A 12,593-nucleotide genomic window follows, 5' to 3' on the forward strand; every position below is an offset into this window, starting at 1 on the left:
TCTCCTTCCTTCTCAGCAGTACTGAGTCTGTTGTGTTATGTGTTTATTGTGCTTTAATGTGATCCAAGCAACTCTCCACTTCAGTCCAACTAGAGAACAGGAGTATTAAACAGTGTTTAAACTGAGACTCAAGCATCAGCTGAATGCTGCAAACTGTAGTGAACGGCGTAGTGAAGGTATCAGGTTTCCTTACCATCCATCTTTCTTACATTTAAAGTTCTCTCAAATAGGATCCTACATTACTAAATAAATAACAGACGGACTACCCATAGCTCAGAAAGCTTTCAAAATCTGACAATTTTGATAACATATTAAAGATGTGCAAGGGACTATGTTAAAAAAACTCACACAAAACCTTCAATTTCTTCCTCTAGATTTGATATTCACTGTGAATTAGAGCTTGTGTTTCAGAGAAATACCAACCTATCATTTAAACATTTCCAATGCTGAAAAATCCAGCCCCTCCCCATGTGAAATGGTCTAAAAATTAATTCACTTTAAAAAAGTATCTTATATTTATTCTGAGTATATAGTGATTTAATTTTGTTATAGTTTTGCTAGATTACCAAAGTTGTCTCTTCTGTAAGGATGTAGTAAGTAAAACAGATTTCACATACCTATGTTACTGAGTTGTGATCAGACAAATTACTTTTTAACATTATTGTCAATTAGCTCAACAGATTTACCTTCCCAGGCTACCATGCAGACTAAGTGGTGCAAGGAATGGAACTAGACTGTTTCCCTCACTAGATTAGCATTCAAACCATTAAATTAGAAATGCTCATTCTTTCTTCAGTTGAGTATATACTTCTTATATATGAAGTTGAACCTTTGTGTTAAACTGGAGAGACTAATGGTCTATCTCCCCTTTTTGTTCCCCTCCAGTCTGGTAGTTAAAGCATATACCAGGAGGTGAAAGCTTGGCTCTTCTAAGTTGGAACAGAGCAATAAACCTACTATTCCCACATCCACAGAGGAATGCTAACTGCAAAATCTACAGGGTAAGGGGACAGGCAGGGGAAACTGCTTCTGTGGTCATGTTCTGAATGAAAAGAGGGAATGAGACTTCCTTGTAAAAAAGGAATTAGGTACCAATTCCAGGAAAGCAGTGGGCACCTGCTGACTGAACCAAGAACGGAGAGGTTGGAGTACTGAGACACACCTTACTCTCAGTGTTTGCATAAGCTAGCTCTTTGGGGATTTCCCCCCCCCCCCCATCCTAATTGCTCCTCTAGGCTGTGTAGGAGACTTGTTTTTTAGTTCAGAGCTACAAACTGTTAAAGTGACAAGATTAATAAAAAATTAGGGACTGAGGTTTAAACCACAAGGATACACAGAGAGAATGAAGAAATATCTTCATGTAAGATGGGAGGTGAAAGAGGTGGAAGACCATGCGAATACTTAAGATAGTTATCAGCTGTTATCTCCTTTGCAATACATCTGAGAAACTCTTCTTAATGTGAGTTGAAATCAGCAAATTTCTATGAAAGTTTTGGTCCTATTTTCTAATAAAAAACTGTTTTATTAAAAACATAGCAGGCCTATTGCATTTTTGGTACCACCATTATTCTTTGCTTGTGTTCCAGAATGAAATGTTCAGATTGCTTAAATGCTAAGCACTGAAAATGCTGCCTTAAGTTTTACAAGAACATGAAGTATGCACATTTCTTAGTTTATGTATAATGAAGTTTCCACTGCACAGATCTGATTGCTAGTACAGAAAATACAAATTAAGTAGGAAATACATTTGGGAAAAGAAAAGTGCTTCCAGCTATTCAGGTATTAAATTCTGCTCTATTTCTATACTTGAAATGCTGCAGGCTCTTTATTATGAATCATCCTGTTGCCATTCAAAAGCATTTTTAAAAATCTACATGCAAAGCCAAGAAAACATGGTTTCATAATTAACCAATGATAAATCATAGTAACTAAATGCGTATGCTCATTGTATGTACCTATATGGACAAGCAGAATATTAACTATTTTTGAACATGAAATGTACACTTTTACAGGCAATTAATCTCATTTATAGAAAAAAAAATTACTACTTTATGTATTCCTGACCAACCACTTAGCTGGTCTAAAAATAATTTCCAAGTGGACTGAATGAAAAACAATGATTATATGAAGCAGCATTTGCAGTATCTATCTCTAAAGAAGTTTCCACAAGTTTGGGCTGTTATTCATGTTACTGTTAGTCTATGTAGTATTCAACCCAGTAAAAATATTTTTGTAGTAAGTATTAATACTGTTGTTTCTGCTTAAGCATTACATACAAGGTATCAGAAAAACTGTTTTTGAACAATGGTTTATATACAAAAAGTATCCTTTTACCTTAGTCATTTCAATTTTGAGTAGAAATGGCTTTGTGGCATTTCAATTACAATGGCTCCAATGATAGAAATCATACTTTTTGTGGCACAAAGTTGTTAATCCACTGAAGCTGCTCTATTATTTATGCTATCAAGGCACCCTCAAGTCAATAGTATTCCACCATGAAAGTTTACTTTCTGTCGGAAAAGTGACCATGCAAAATTCACACCTTCTTGCTCAAGATACATTCTTACTTAACTGACAAATATATGTGATAAAACCATTTTCAATGTGTTGCCTACAGAAGAACAAAATAAAGTACTTTTGGACGGTTTTGGGGAAAAATCTGATTACGTATCCTTACACACACTGAAACAGCAAGATACAATAGGAATGCTCTTCCTGAGCCTTCAATGATAACACAGTTTGAAAACCTTTACAAATCAGCACTGTAAAAATACAAGGGATGACAGATTTTAAGACTATATTAGCATGTGCTACTTTTAAAGCATATGCTAAAATACAATAAAGATCTTTGAAGAACAATATTTTAAATTATTTCAATGTAAATGTCAATTTTTATCCTAATTTTAAGAAAACAGCTGAAAGCGCAAATTTAGAATTTAAATAGAAAATTCCCATCCTAAGACTGTTTGATAGGAAAACATCAAAAGGTAAAGCCTTACAATCTTAGTTGTATTTAAATGCATGCAGTATCAGGTCAACACAGTTCTAAAAATCTGCAACAAATATATTCTAGCTGAAAAAACAACAATAAAAATTAACACTAATATACTTCTAAGTAAACATTCAGATACTGTCTCATTACAGCATCTAGCCAATAGTAGAATCCTGACGTGTTATCTGTGGAAGCTGAGCCTCTTATTTTGTGTTGTACTATATTTAAGATGGGAAGGAACAGAGTGGAAAACTTCCTGAGTTATCTTTCTCACTATTTCCCAGTTCTTAATCAAACAGTGCTTTATATCTTCTTACGTTATTTTGGCATTTCATGAGAACAAATCCCTTCTTCTGCTACAACATAAAAAGGTACTTCCAGACGTATGCACACTAGAAAAATATTATTTGGTGCTGAAGAATACACAGTAAGTTTTTAAAAAAAACCTATTTGTTCTTGCATGAAAAACACTGCAACTCAAGCATAAAAAAGTCTCATGTACATATTTAAAACAGATGTAGAGGACATTCCTTACCAATTTAACTACTTACTCTGCACTGGTAACTAGTTAATCCAGGCTTCCGCAACTTAGGAGACTCAAAAATGTTTACAATAGTTCAGTAAAATTTCTGAAGATGCAAGTCAGTCAGTTCATCAGACCATTTCTTTAACAAAGAATACTTTCTCCACAAAAGGTGAAGTTTTGGCTCTATTACCTGAATTAAGATATAATTTAAAAAAATAATGGAGGGAATAAATCCTTAAGAGAGATTAAGATGTCTAACATCCATTGATTTGCATGTTAGGTGGATGCTTGTATACTTCAAAGAATACAGGTCTAAAAATAACTTTGTGGAGAAGGAATGGATCTGAGAAAGACGTTCTGGCAGCTAACTAAACCTTCATGAAGCCCTCCTAACTACTTAATTGTGGGATAAAAAGATAATTATAAAACTAGTGGTGAAAACACCAAGTTCCTCTTAACTAAATAAGAAGGGATTTGGAAAACATTCTGTAGGATGAAGGAAGAGCATAATGCCTAGACAACTGAAGTAAAAGTAGCTGAATTTGGGAATACAAGAGAAGTCCTGGGAATGCAAGTATGGAACACTAAAAAGGTACATTACCTTACTTTCTTCTACGTCCACAAGATGTTCCCCTTTTAGTACTGTCTAGTACTAATGTCTGCTTTCTCTTCTGCAATTCATTCTTTTACAACGTTTGTTCTTTGCAAAAGAGCACACAGCATATATTGCTTCTGGCTCAAAGCTCAGCACATTGATATATGAGTTGGTTAATTTGGAGGAAAATCTTGCCCTGAAGCTGCCTGAATGAGCACTGCCACTGGAGAAAGGCATCCACAACAATCAATGTAGATCACCTTTAAAGGTAAGAGAACTTACTCTTGCAGGCACTAGTTGGGTCTTGCAGTGACGAAGGAAAAGTATGCTTGATGCAGGAATTGTCATTAACTAGGGGATTTTGCAGTACTTCCAGTCTGAAGCTGCTGCTACGAAGAGAGCATATAGAGCCTGATGGGAGACACTATGCAGGTATGTGCTCCTGTGTAGCCCAGCACACTAGACTAGGTGTTCCACAGGTGGTGGGATGAGCTTCTAGGCCTCATGCTGCCTCCCTGGTATTTGTCTATGGTACCAGGGAAGATGAACTCCAGTAGAGACAAAACATTGTTGTGAAAATAATTTCTAGGAAAAGAAAGGAAAAGTAGGAGCAAACACTCACACAAGCTGGATATTCCACCCATTAGAAATGGTGGTCATCACCTCGGTATCCAAGTAATTTGGTCTCAACCTGGTAAATCCTAGTAAGCTGATTCCCACAGAACCGGAGGAGGGATACAGTAAGATTGAAGGAAAAAGGGAGATTAAGTATCTTTATGAACAAAAGGTGCTTCCTGAAAATTGAACCTACAGTAAAAGAAGTGGCTATTTGTGTTTTTTCTGGTTTCCTTCCATGCATACCTTGGTAGGAAAAAAGCCTTCTTGGCTAAGCCCTTTGCCATGAAGATACTAAAAAAATCAGCAGTCCAAAGGAAAGAAAGAACAGGAAAATCAAGTATCAACAGTTTCGGCGTTTTTTAGACTTCACAAAACTCATGAAAATGAAGACAAGGAAAGAAAGCTCTAGCTCAGCCAAATGGCACTAATGAGTTGGAAGGAGGGGAGAGGGGGGCTTTGTCATCTCATACTCCCGTTCAGCAAGCGCTTGCTACGAGTTCAGCTAGGGTTAAAAAGTCCTAAGTATTTTACTGAGTGCACACCTTTACGCTGAGTTTACACATAGAAATTGTCCAATTGTTCAGTTTTATTTTCTCCCTTTTCAAATTACCTGCCTGACCCATGAAGGAGGATGTAACAAGGGAATTCTTGTGGAGTCTTAAGTTTAACCTATATGAGGTAAGAAATAATTTTGTCAAATTTGTTTGCTCTAGACTGGCATTAGATACAAAGCCAGCTTGTTCTATTCAATTTCAGCAAATCGTAGACAGATTTTGCTGTTTTTCCCTATGCTACCAAGCAGGTTTTAAACATTTATTTTATTTTTTAAATTGTGCTTAGGCCCAATTTATAACTATACTAGTGAATGATGCAGGTTTAAACTCACTGTATTAATTGTTAACACAGTCAAAAGTGACACAATCAAAATCATACCTCAAGTTTATTCTACACATAATAACTAGAAACATAAAGTCAGCTACAAAGAAACACATCAGTTAAAGCCTTTGGTAAAACCTACATTTAAGCATATGAAAAAACATACAGGCTCAGTCGACCTGAAACCTCTTTACAGATGCTTTTTGTTTGTATGAATTTTGAAAAATAACCTTTCATCTTTGATACATGTATAAAGCTGAAAATATTTAGCTTTTTTTTTTTTAAAAAAAAACCCAATGATCTACAGATTTTTACAGTACCTCTTGCCATGCACAACTGCCCCAGGATCCTCAGACTTTGCTTCCAACTCCTGAACTTCATCTACCAGTGTCTTAAAAGTAGCTCTCTTTACTCTGTAAGTAATACAAAATACTGCCAGATTTACTCTTCTTGAAAGTAAACGAACAGATTGTTTTAACACTTATATAAACATTCAATTTACAAATCCATTTTCCCAGATGACTTAAAATTAAGCTTTACAAGAAGAAATATTATAAAGCAAGTCTAAATAATATATTTTATCAGCTGTTCCTGCAAATTAGAAACAAGTATTTATAGAAAGACATTACAATTATTGAAACATTTAAAATACTAATAATACTTGTAATAAAGTTTGTCAAAAACAAACAAGGTAAAAAATAATTTTATATAATCACCAGAGCTGATCTTCATTTGCTTTTCTTATATTAGTAATTAGAACACACATTTAAAAGTCAGTACATGTACAGTACAAGTCAGGCATTTCTGTACTCACACTTTGTATACTACATCAAAAAGTAAAGCTGTCATAGGAATACATAGAAGTCCCATCCAAAACACTCCAGAGCTGAACATCATCGCTGCCTGGAGGGAAAAAAGCACAAAATGTGATGATTTTATGACAAGAACTAGGAAAAAAACCTCAGAAATATCAATTATGTGGTTGACGGTATCAAAAGCAAATTTAAATGAACCATTCTAGACTCTCTAGTGTGAAATAAAACTTTAACTCCATTCTAAAATCCCCTGAGTCGCTATAGAAATCCAGTAGATAGTAAGCACTAATTCATGTTAAGAAGCTGGTAGAAAGATCGCACTGCTTAGCTCTGAGAGAGAGGGGGAATCTACCCCTCCACAACCCTGCTCTACACTACTATGCTGATTGTAGACATTTCCATTAAAATCAGATTTATCGAAAATCCACTCCCCCCCCCCGCCTTTGTCAATACATTATGAGTACAATTTCTTATTTGCAATCAACCCTACCAGGATATAATGGTTCCTGACCCTTGATATGGATATTGGATGCTGTTACAATCATTTTGCAATATAACTCAGATCAAAGTTATCTCCAACAGAACTCACTGTACCACAGTTCCCACACTGCCACAGACTCCTGTTCAACAAACTGCTTAAAAATGAGAGCTAAGAAAACAACTAATTACATAATTATGGAAGTATGCAACATATTGTTAAATGAAGATCTAACACATTAACACATTGTGAAATATTTGCAAACAAGATCATTGCTTTTAGCTGTATAAAAGTAAAAAAGCTGTATAGCTTTTTTATACACCGCTTTATATTAATACATAGGAATTTCTTCTGTTCATAACTTAACTTGGTCTGTAAACATACTAAAAACTAAAACACACTAAAAAGCCAAAACAAACATCATAATGTATGGACATTAAAGGAAAAAAAACCCTTCAATCTACCCGTGTAATTCATGCCCAAGTATCTCCATCAATAATATTATGGATGCAAGGAGTATGATAAATACTTAATGAAGCATATTACTGAAAGATTGTTTTGCAGTCAGTATTAAAAATACCTTTGTAACGTAATTAGATTGCACAGAGATTGAAAGTAACATTGCTACACAACGATACCGTTTCAAATCCTTCGCTTCATTACTTGGAGACTAATTCCTTTCAAAGGGTAAACCTCACTACATAACTAAAATAAACAAACTGAAATTTTACTGATGTTAATTAGCAGACAAATGCAGGTAGCTTGCAGTAGCTGAAGTCTAATTTCTGAATGTGTATACATGAACATTTTAGAATTACACTTGATATGTTCATGTGTAAAAACAGAAGTGAATTATTTTCAGAAAATAAATTTCGTTCTCATATAGGTAAAAAGTTTTATTTACCTTGTTTTTGTATCCAAATTCCTACTGACACTGATTCTTTGGAAAGCATTAGAATGCATTTGAACTGAAAATTTGGTAAACTATCCACAGTTATGTTAAAAGGACATAGATATTGCCCTGAGATTCTAGTAATGATGTCTGCCAACAGCTGTCAGCAAACATTGAGCAGTGACAGGTTCAAAATAAAACAATTCACATTTTCAGCAGAGGAAAAAAAAAAGAAAATTTTCTATCAGGAAGCGGAGAAAATCTATTAGCACAGTCACTTTATAAGCAAAACATGACTTTTGACATACTTGATGAAATACTCATTTCCTAAAACAGCAGCTAATAGGAAATGTCTATCACAACTACATTTTGCAAGACTTTTTATAATTAAGTAGCAATTAGAGAGACAAAGTTTCCTAAAAAAACAAGCATAAAAAATACAACTTGAAGTAATTACGACTCTTACTTCCTATTATTAACAACATTTTTTAATTTATAAGAATGTAGCAAAGAGCTGTCCTTGCGTTAGCCACCCTGTATTAAATGTTTGCTGGTGAAACAGCAAAAGTGATAATGTAGGTCTTAGGATGTTAATTCTGACCATTGTAATGCTAACTATGAATGAAGGAACAACTGGCGCCTACTATTCAGTCCATCCAGCCTTTGGCTTTACAAATGAACAACATGAATTGAGGGGAAAAAAAAAAAGATTTTCTGCGTCATATTTGAAAGCCTGTCAGATTTTTTTTTTCTTTTACAGCGTTAATCCAAACCTAAAAGATTTAAAGCCGACATTCGCATTAAAGACAGAGGGCCTCTTTGTATTTTTTGGACGAAGAGGGGAAAAAATAAAATCCCACAGAGGTATTTCCTTCCTTTCTGTACAAGAAAGCTCCCCCCTCACTCTGTAGAAAACATTTTTGTCTCTAACTTTTCACATCTCTCTACACATAGGCAGGTCATCTGGGAAATGGCAAACCAATCCTTTTCAGACAATGGCACTAACAGGAGCAGCCTGTTCTGGGGACGGACTCTGGCTGCCTCTGTTCGTGGTTTACAAATTGTTCCTAATGTGAGAGATTTGTGGTCTATGCCAAGTTTTCCCCCTTTAGGCCTTGTGAAACCAAATGGAATCTGCCACAAAAGTGGCTCCCAGGGGAATTCAGAAGTAATCCAAAATTAGAGCTGGGAAGCCTAGTTTATTGTAGGACTTACAAATCCTGCAGGGAGGATAAATAATTTGTTCTATGTGTAGCTCATGCTCAATATTAGGACTTTCTAAAATGAATTAACATTTTTTATTAAGTGCAATGTACAGATTTTTATGTAAGTTCTTAATTTTTTTAAAAAGAAAAAAAATGCTGAGAAATACTCCCCTTCATGGCTTAGTGGCAGATTAGAAATCCTGGCTGCAAAACATTTTTAATGCACTGATGAAGCAGTACTGTTAGGAAATTACATGTGAAGATGAACAGAGAATATTCCCTTTTTCTTTACTATGCAACGATCTGCCAAAACAGCTAGCTCAGATTTTGAAAAGCCTTCTAAAAGTAAAAAGAGAAAGATGAAAACAAGAGTAAAATTCTTGCTGCAGAAAAGCTTATGAAAATCCTTTTCAGTTTATCTATTTCAGATATCATCTAGGTACATATCCTCTCCCTATACACCACAGAACCATTAAAATAATACCTCCTCAACACCATCAAACCAGCAACAGTTTCTCTTTGCAACAACCTACAGAGACAACTTCATTAGTTTTAGTTAACTGCATGTGTTTGCCTTCATACCTGCCAAAGTACTTACTGTTGTAATATTAAAACAGATCTGCATTAACTCCCAGTGCAGTGAAGTTCCTACAAGTGAGTTCTTGTAATGCCTCTAGTTTTTCTTTGCTATTTAGAGTTTAAAAAACATCTCATAGTTCCTATTAAGAACCAAGTAGGAACTCTGCTTATTAGGTATATTAAAAAGGGAGTCCCTCCATTTTCTGCAAATACAAAACAAAGCCTTACTGGTATACAACAAATAGTAAGAGGTACTGAAACAGAGGAAATACCAAGCAGTCAGGAGGCAGATAACTGTGGATATCTGCAGACAGAATCTATAAATACTTACTTGACCAAATCCCCTATGAGATGAGAAAAATGAGTAAGGATAGACTACGGAACATGCCTTTACTTTTTTCCCTAGCTCCTCTCATTTTCTTCAGCTAAGGATACAAATAGTCCACTGCAAGATCACCAATTTCCTCACTGCAGGCAGGTATGAAGGGTGGGCTGTATCCCACAGAGGGATGATTACAATTATGGTCTTAATTATATAAACACAAATAATAAATAATATTATAAATAATAAATACATATATACAAAAGCTCACAAACACAGACATGTACTATAAATCCTAAAGCTTCAAGAAGTACCTCTGTGGTGACACAGAGCAATACAGAGAATTAACAGAGACTTAGGTCTCTCTTCTACAGATGTATCCATAGTTCAGTCCCTTGTTTCAGTGAATATTTTAATGTTCTAAGTATCCATTGGAACACACACCTTGCCTTTTCCTAGAGAGTACCTTAATCACTCAGGCTGAGCAAAAGCCAGCACATTGTCTCTTCTGATCTAGTAAATATTTGATTATTCCCTACGAAGTGGAACAGCAGAAGACACAGTTCTCTGTTCAATCACCCTTTCAGCACAAAGCATTATCCTGAAAGTTGCAAAGTAGAGAGAAAATTAAATCTGGCTTTTGGGTAACATTCATTTGGGTGAATGTTCTAGTATTTAACTGTTGGATAAATGGGTATTTTAAAAAACATAGGTGATAAGCGTCTAACTGTGGGAGGTAGTTCAGGTTTGTCAATCATCAGATTAGCACTTATCTCTAACCACAGTAAGGCATTTGAGCCCAGAAAGGGATGAAATGCAAGACTGCACCTTATTACCTGTTCTTGTGACTAGCTTAGAGTGGCTGCTCATTTTCACTTTGTGAATTAAGTTCATAGGCATTTAATTCCTTCCTTGCATTTTATGAAAGCCTAGGTTACCTCAATAAATATTTCTTATTTGGGAAAAAAACCCAAATAAACCAGCAATAAATGATGGTGCCAGAAATAGCTCTTATGAAGAGAAATTATCAGTTGCTATCTCTGTTGACTTTAGACAGAAACAGTGATGGAAGATTTGCTTTCAAAGATAAAAAGCAAGAAAAGAGTAAAGAAAAAAGGCTTCACAATAAATATTAATACCTGGAAATTTCCTCAAAAAGCTGGAGAGGAGAATGACACACAAAGCAAGCAAGCTTCCTCGAGAATTAGGAAGAGAAGAAGGTTCTGTTAGCAAAAGTTTGGCTAACAAGGTTGCGCTACAGCTTGAACTAACAGACCTGAAAAATAATCTTTAGAAAATTAAAGAGAATTAGCCACCTGGATGTAAAATTAGACAAGCTAGAAAACGTTAGCAAGGTGAGATTTATCACGCTACTTTTAATTGTGTTTGTAATCAGAGAACATTAGCTGTTCTGCAAGTAAAGCCTAGACAGTCCTCTTTTGCCTCAGAGTAAAAGATTCACAGGGAACCCTATCTGAGTTGATGCAAAAATGATGTAAGAAACAGTATCTGGCAAAGATGTAAAGCCACGATGAGCAGATGAGTTGTGGTGGTTCTACAGAGTTCGTTATCAGGACAGGGGCTGTCTGCACTGTAATAGGTGTAACAGGAAGGAGTACAGGAAACATTGAGTTTCACTAGAATTTGTAAAGAACTGAAGTCATTCCTCCCTATTGCACATCAGAAGGGGAAGCTGCTATGGAGAAAGATGGCAGCTGAATATCATTGATCTTTTAAGTGTTGTTGTATGCATAACTACAATAGGAATGTGTCCTGAATTTGATTCATAACATTTTAAACAGAAAAAACCCGTAACTTTTGTTTATAAAGGAGATTGGCAATAATATGCTGAGGGAAAGAATTCAGTTAAATGCTGATACTGGGAAAAGACTAACCAATAAAAAGGAAGAATATTAGAATGGTAATACTACCAAGACAGACCATCATAAGCAGAAAAGGTAAATTTGGTAGTTCAAAGATCAGCTCTGCTGTTTCTGTTTGTACCTGTGCAGTCAAAGAACAAGAATGAGAACGTAACTATTAAATATGGAAAAGGATCTTTGAAGTATAGCTGGGAATAGCAGACTCTGGCTAACAAATATCTAGTACTAGACCAAGTACAATTAAACTGTGAAGGTCTGAGGACTCAGAATGGAAACTACCTAATGGAATTAAATGCGAAAAGAAAAACCCCATATGAAAATATTGTGGATTCCTGAAGTGAAAGACTAAAAGCAAACTTCATATTTAAAGAACTAAATAAGCTAAAATATGTTAGTATCAGAATGGTAACATAATGTTAGGCTCTCAGGTGAGGACAGATGACTAAAATGGATGTGTGTTACGGGATCAATTCTGATTCACTTTAAAAAATCTTCAATAAATCATTGAGTTCTTTTATGAAGTAATAATATTCTCCACAAACATACACTGAAACATTTCTCTAAAGAAGAGGTTCACATCGGTATACAGGGGAGGACAGATACAGATTACTGATTATTGTTTTGTAAAGACTCACAGGTCTGTAAAAGACAAGCTGGGAAAAAACTTGGAGGAGGATGAAAATGTGCTAAAAATGTGGGAAAATGCCTACAGGGGCCTTTTGCTGAGAATGAGCTTGAAAAAGTTGTGGACTATGAAGGAAGACCCTAGCTTTTGTTGTTTAATTATTTCAATGTTCTTGAAAACTGTATTT

General features: G+C 35.2%; 1 protein-coding gene across 1 annotated transcript in view; it reads right to left on the minus strand.

Annotated features, from left to right (window-relative positions):
• ATP8A1 (ATPase phospholipid transporting 8A1) overlaps positions 1 to 12,593 on the minus strand; it is a 125,593-nt gene that overhangs the window by 2,072 nt on the left and 110,928 nt on the right. Inside the window, exons 34-35 of the mRNA XM_050895569.1 lie at positions 6,422 to 6,510; positions 5,928 to 6,020 (exon numbers count right to left, since the gene is read on the minus strand). Of these exons, the coding sequence (XP_050751526.1) occupies positions 5,928 to 6,020; positions 6,422 to 6,510 (182 nt within the window). The remainder of the gene's footprint in view (positions 1 to 5,927; positions 6,021 to 6,421; positions 6,511 to 12,593) is intronic.

The sequence above is a fragment of the Gymnogyps californianus genome, chromosome 4 (genome assembly GCF_018139145.2).
Source record: "Gymnogyps californianus isolate 813 chromosome 4, ASM1813914v2, whole genome shotgun sequence".
In the NCBI taxonomy this organism is placed as follows: domain Eukaryota; kingdom Metazoa; phylum Chordata; class Aves; order Accipitriformes; family Cathartidae; genus Gymnogyps; species Gymnogyps californianus.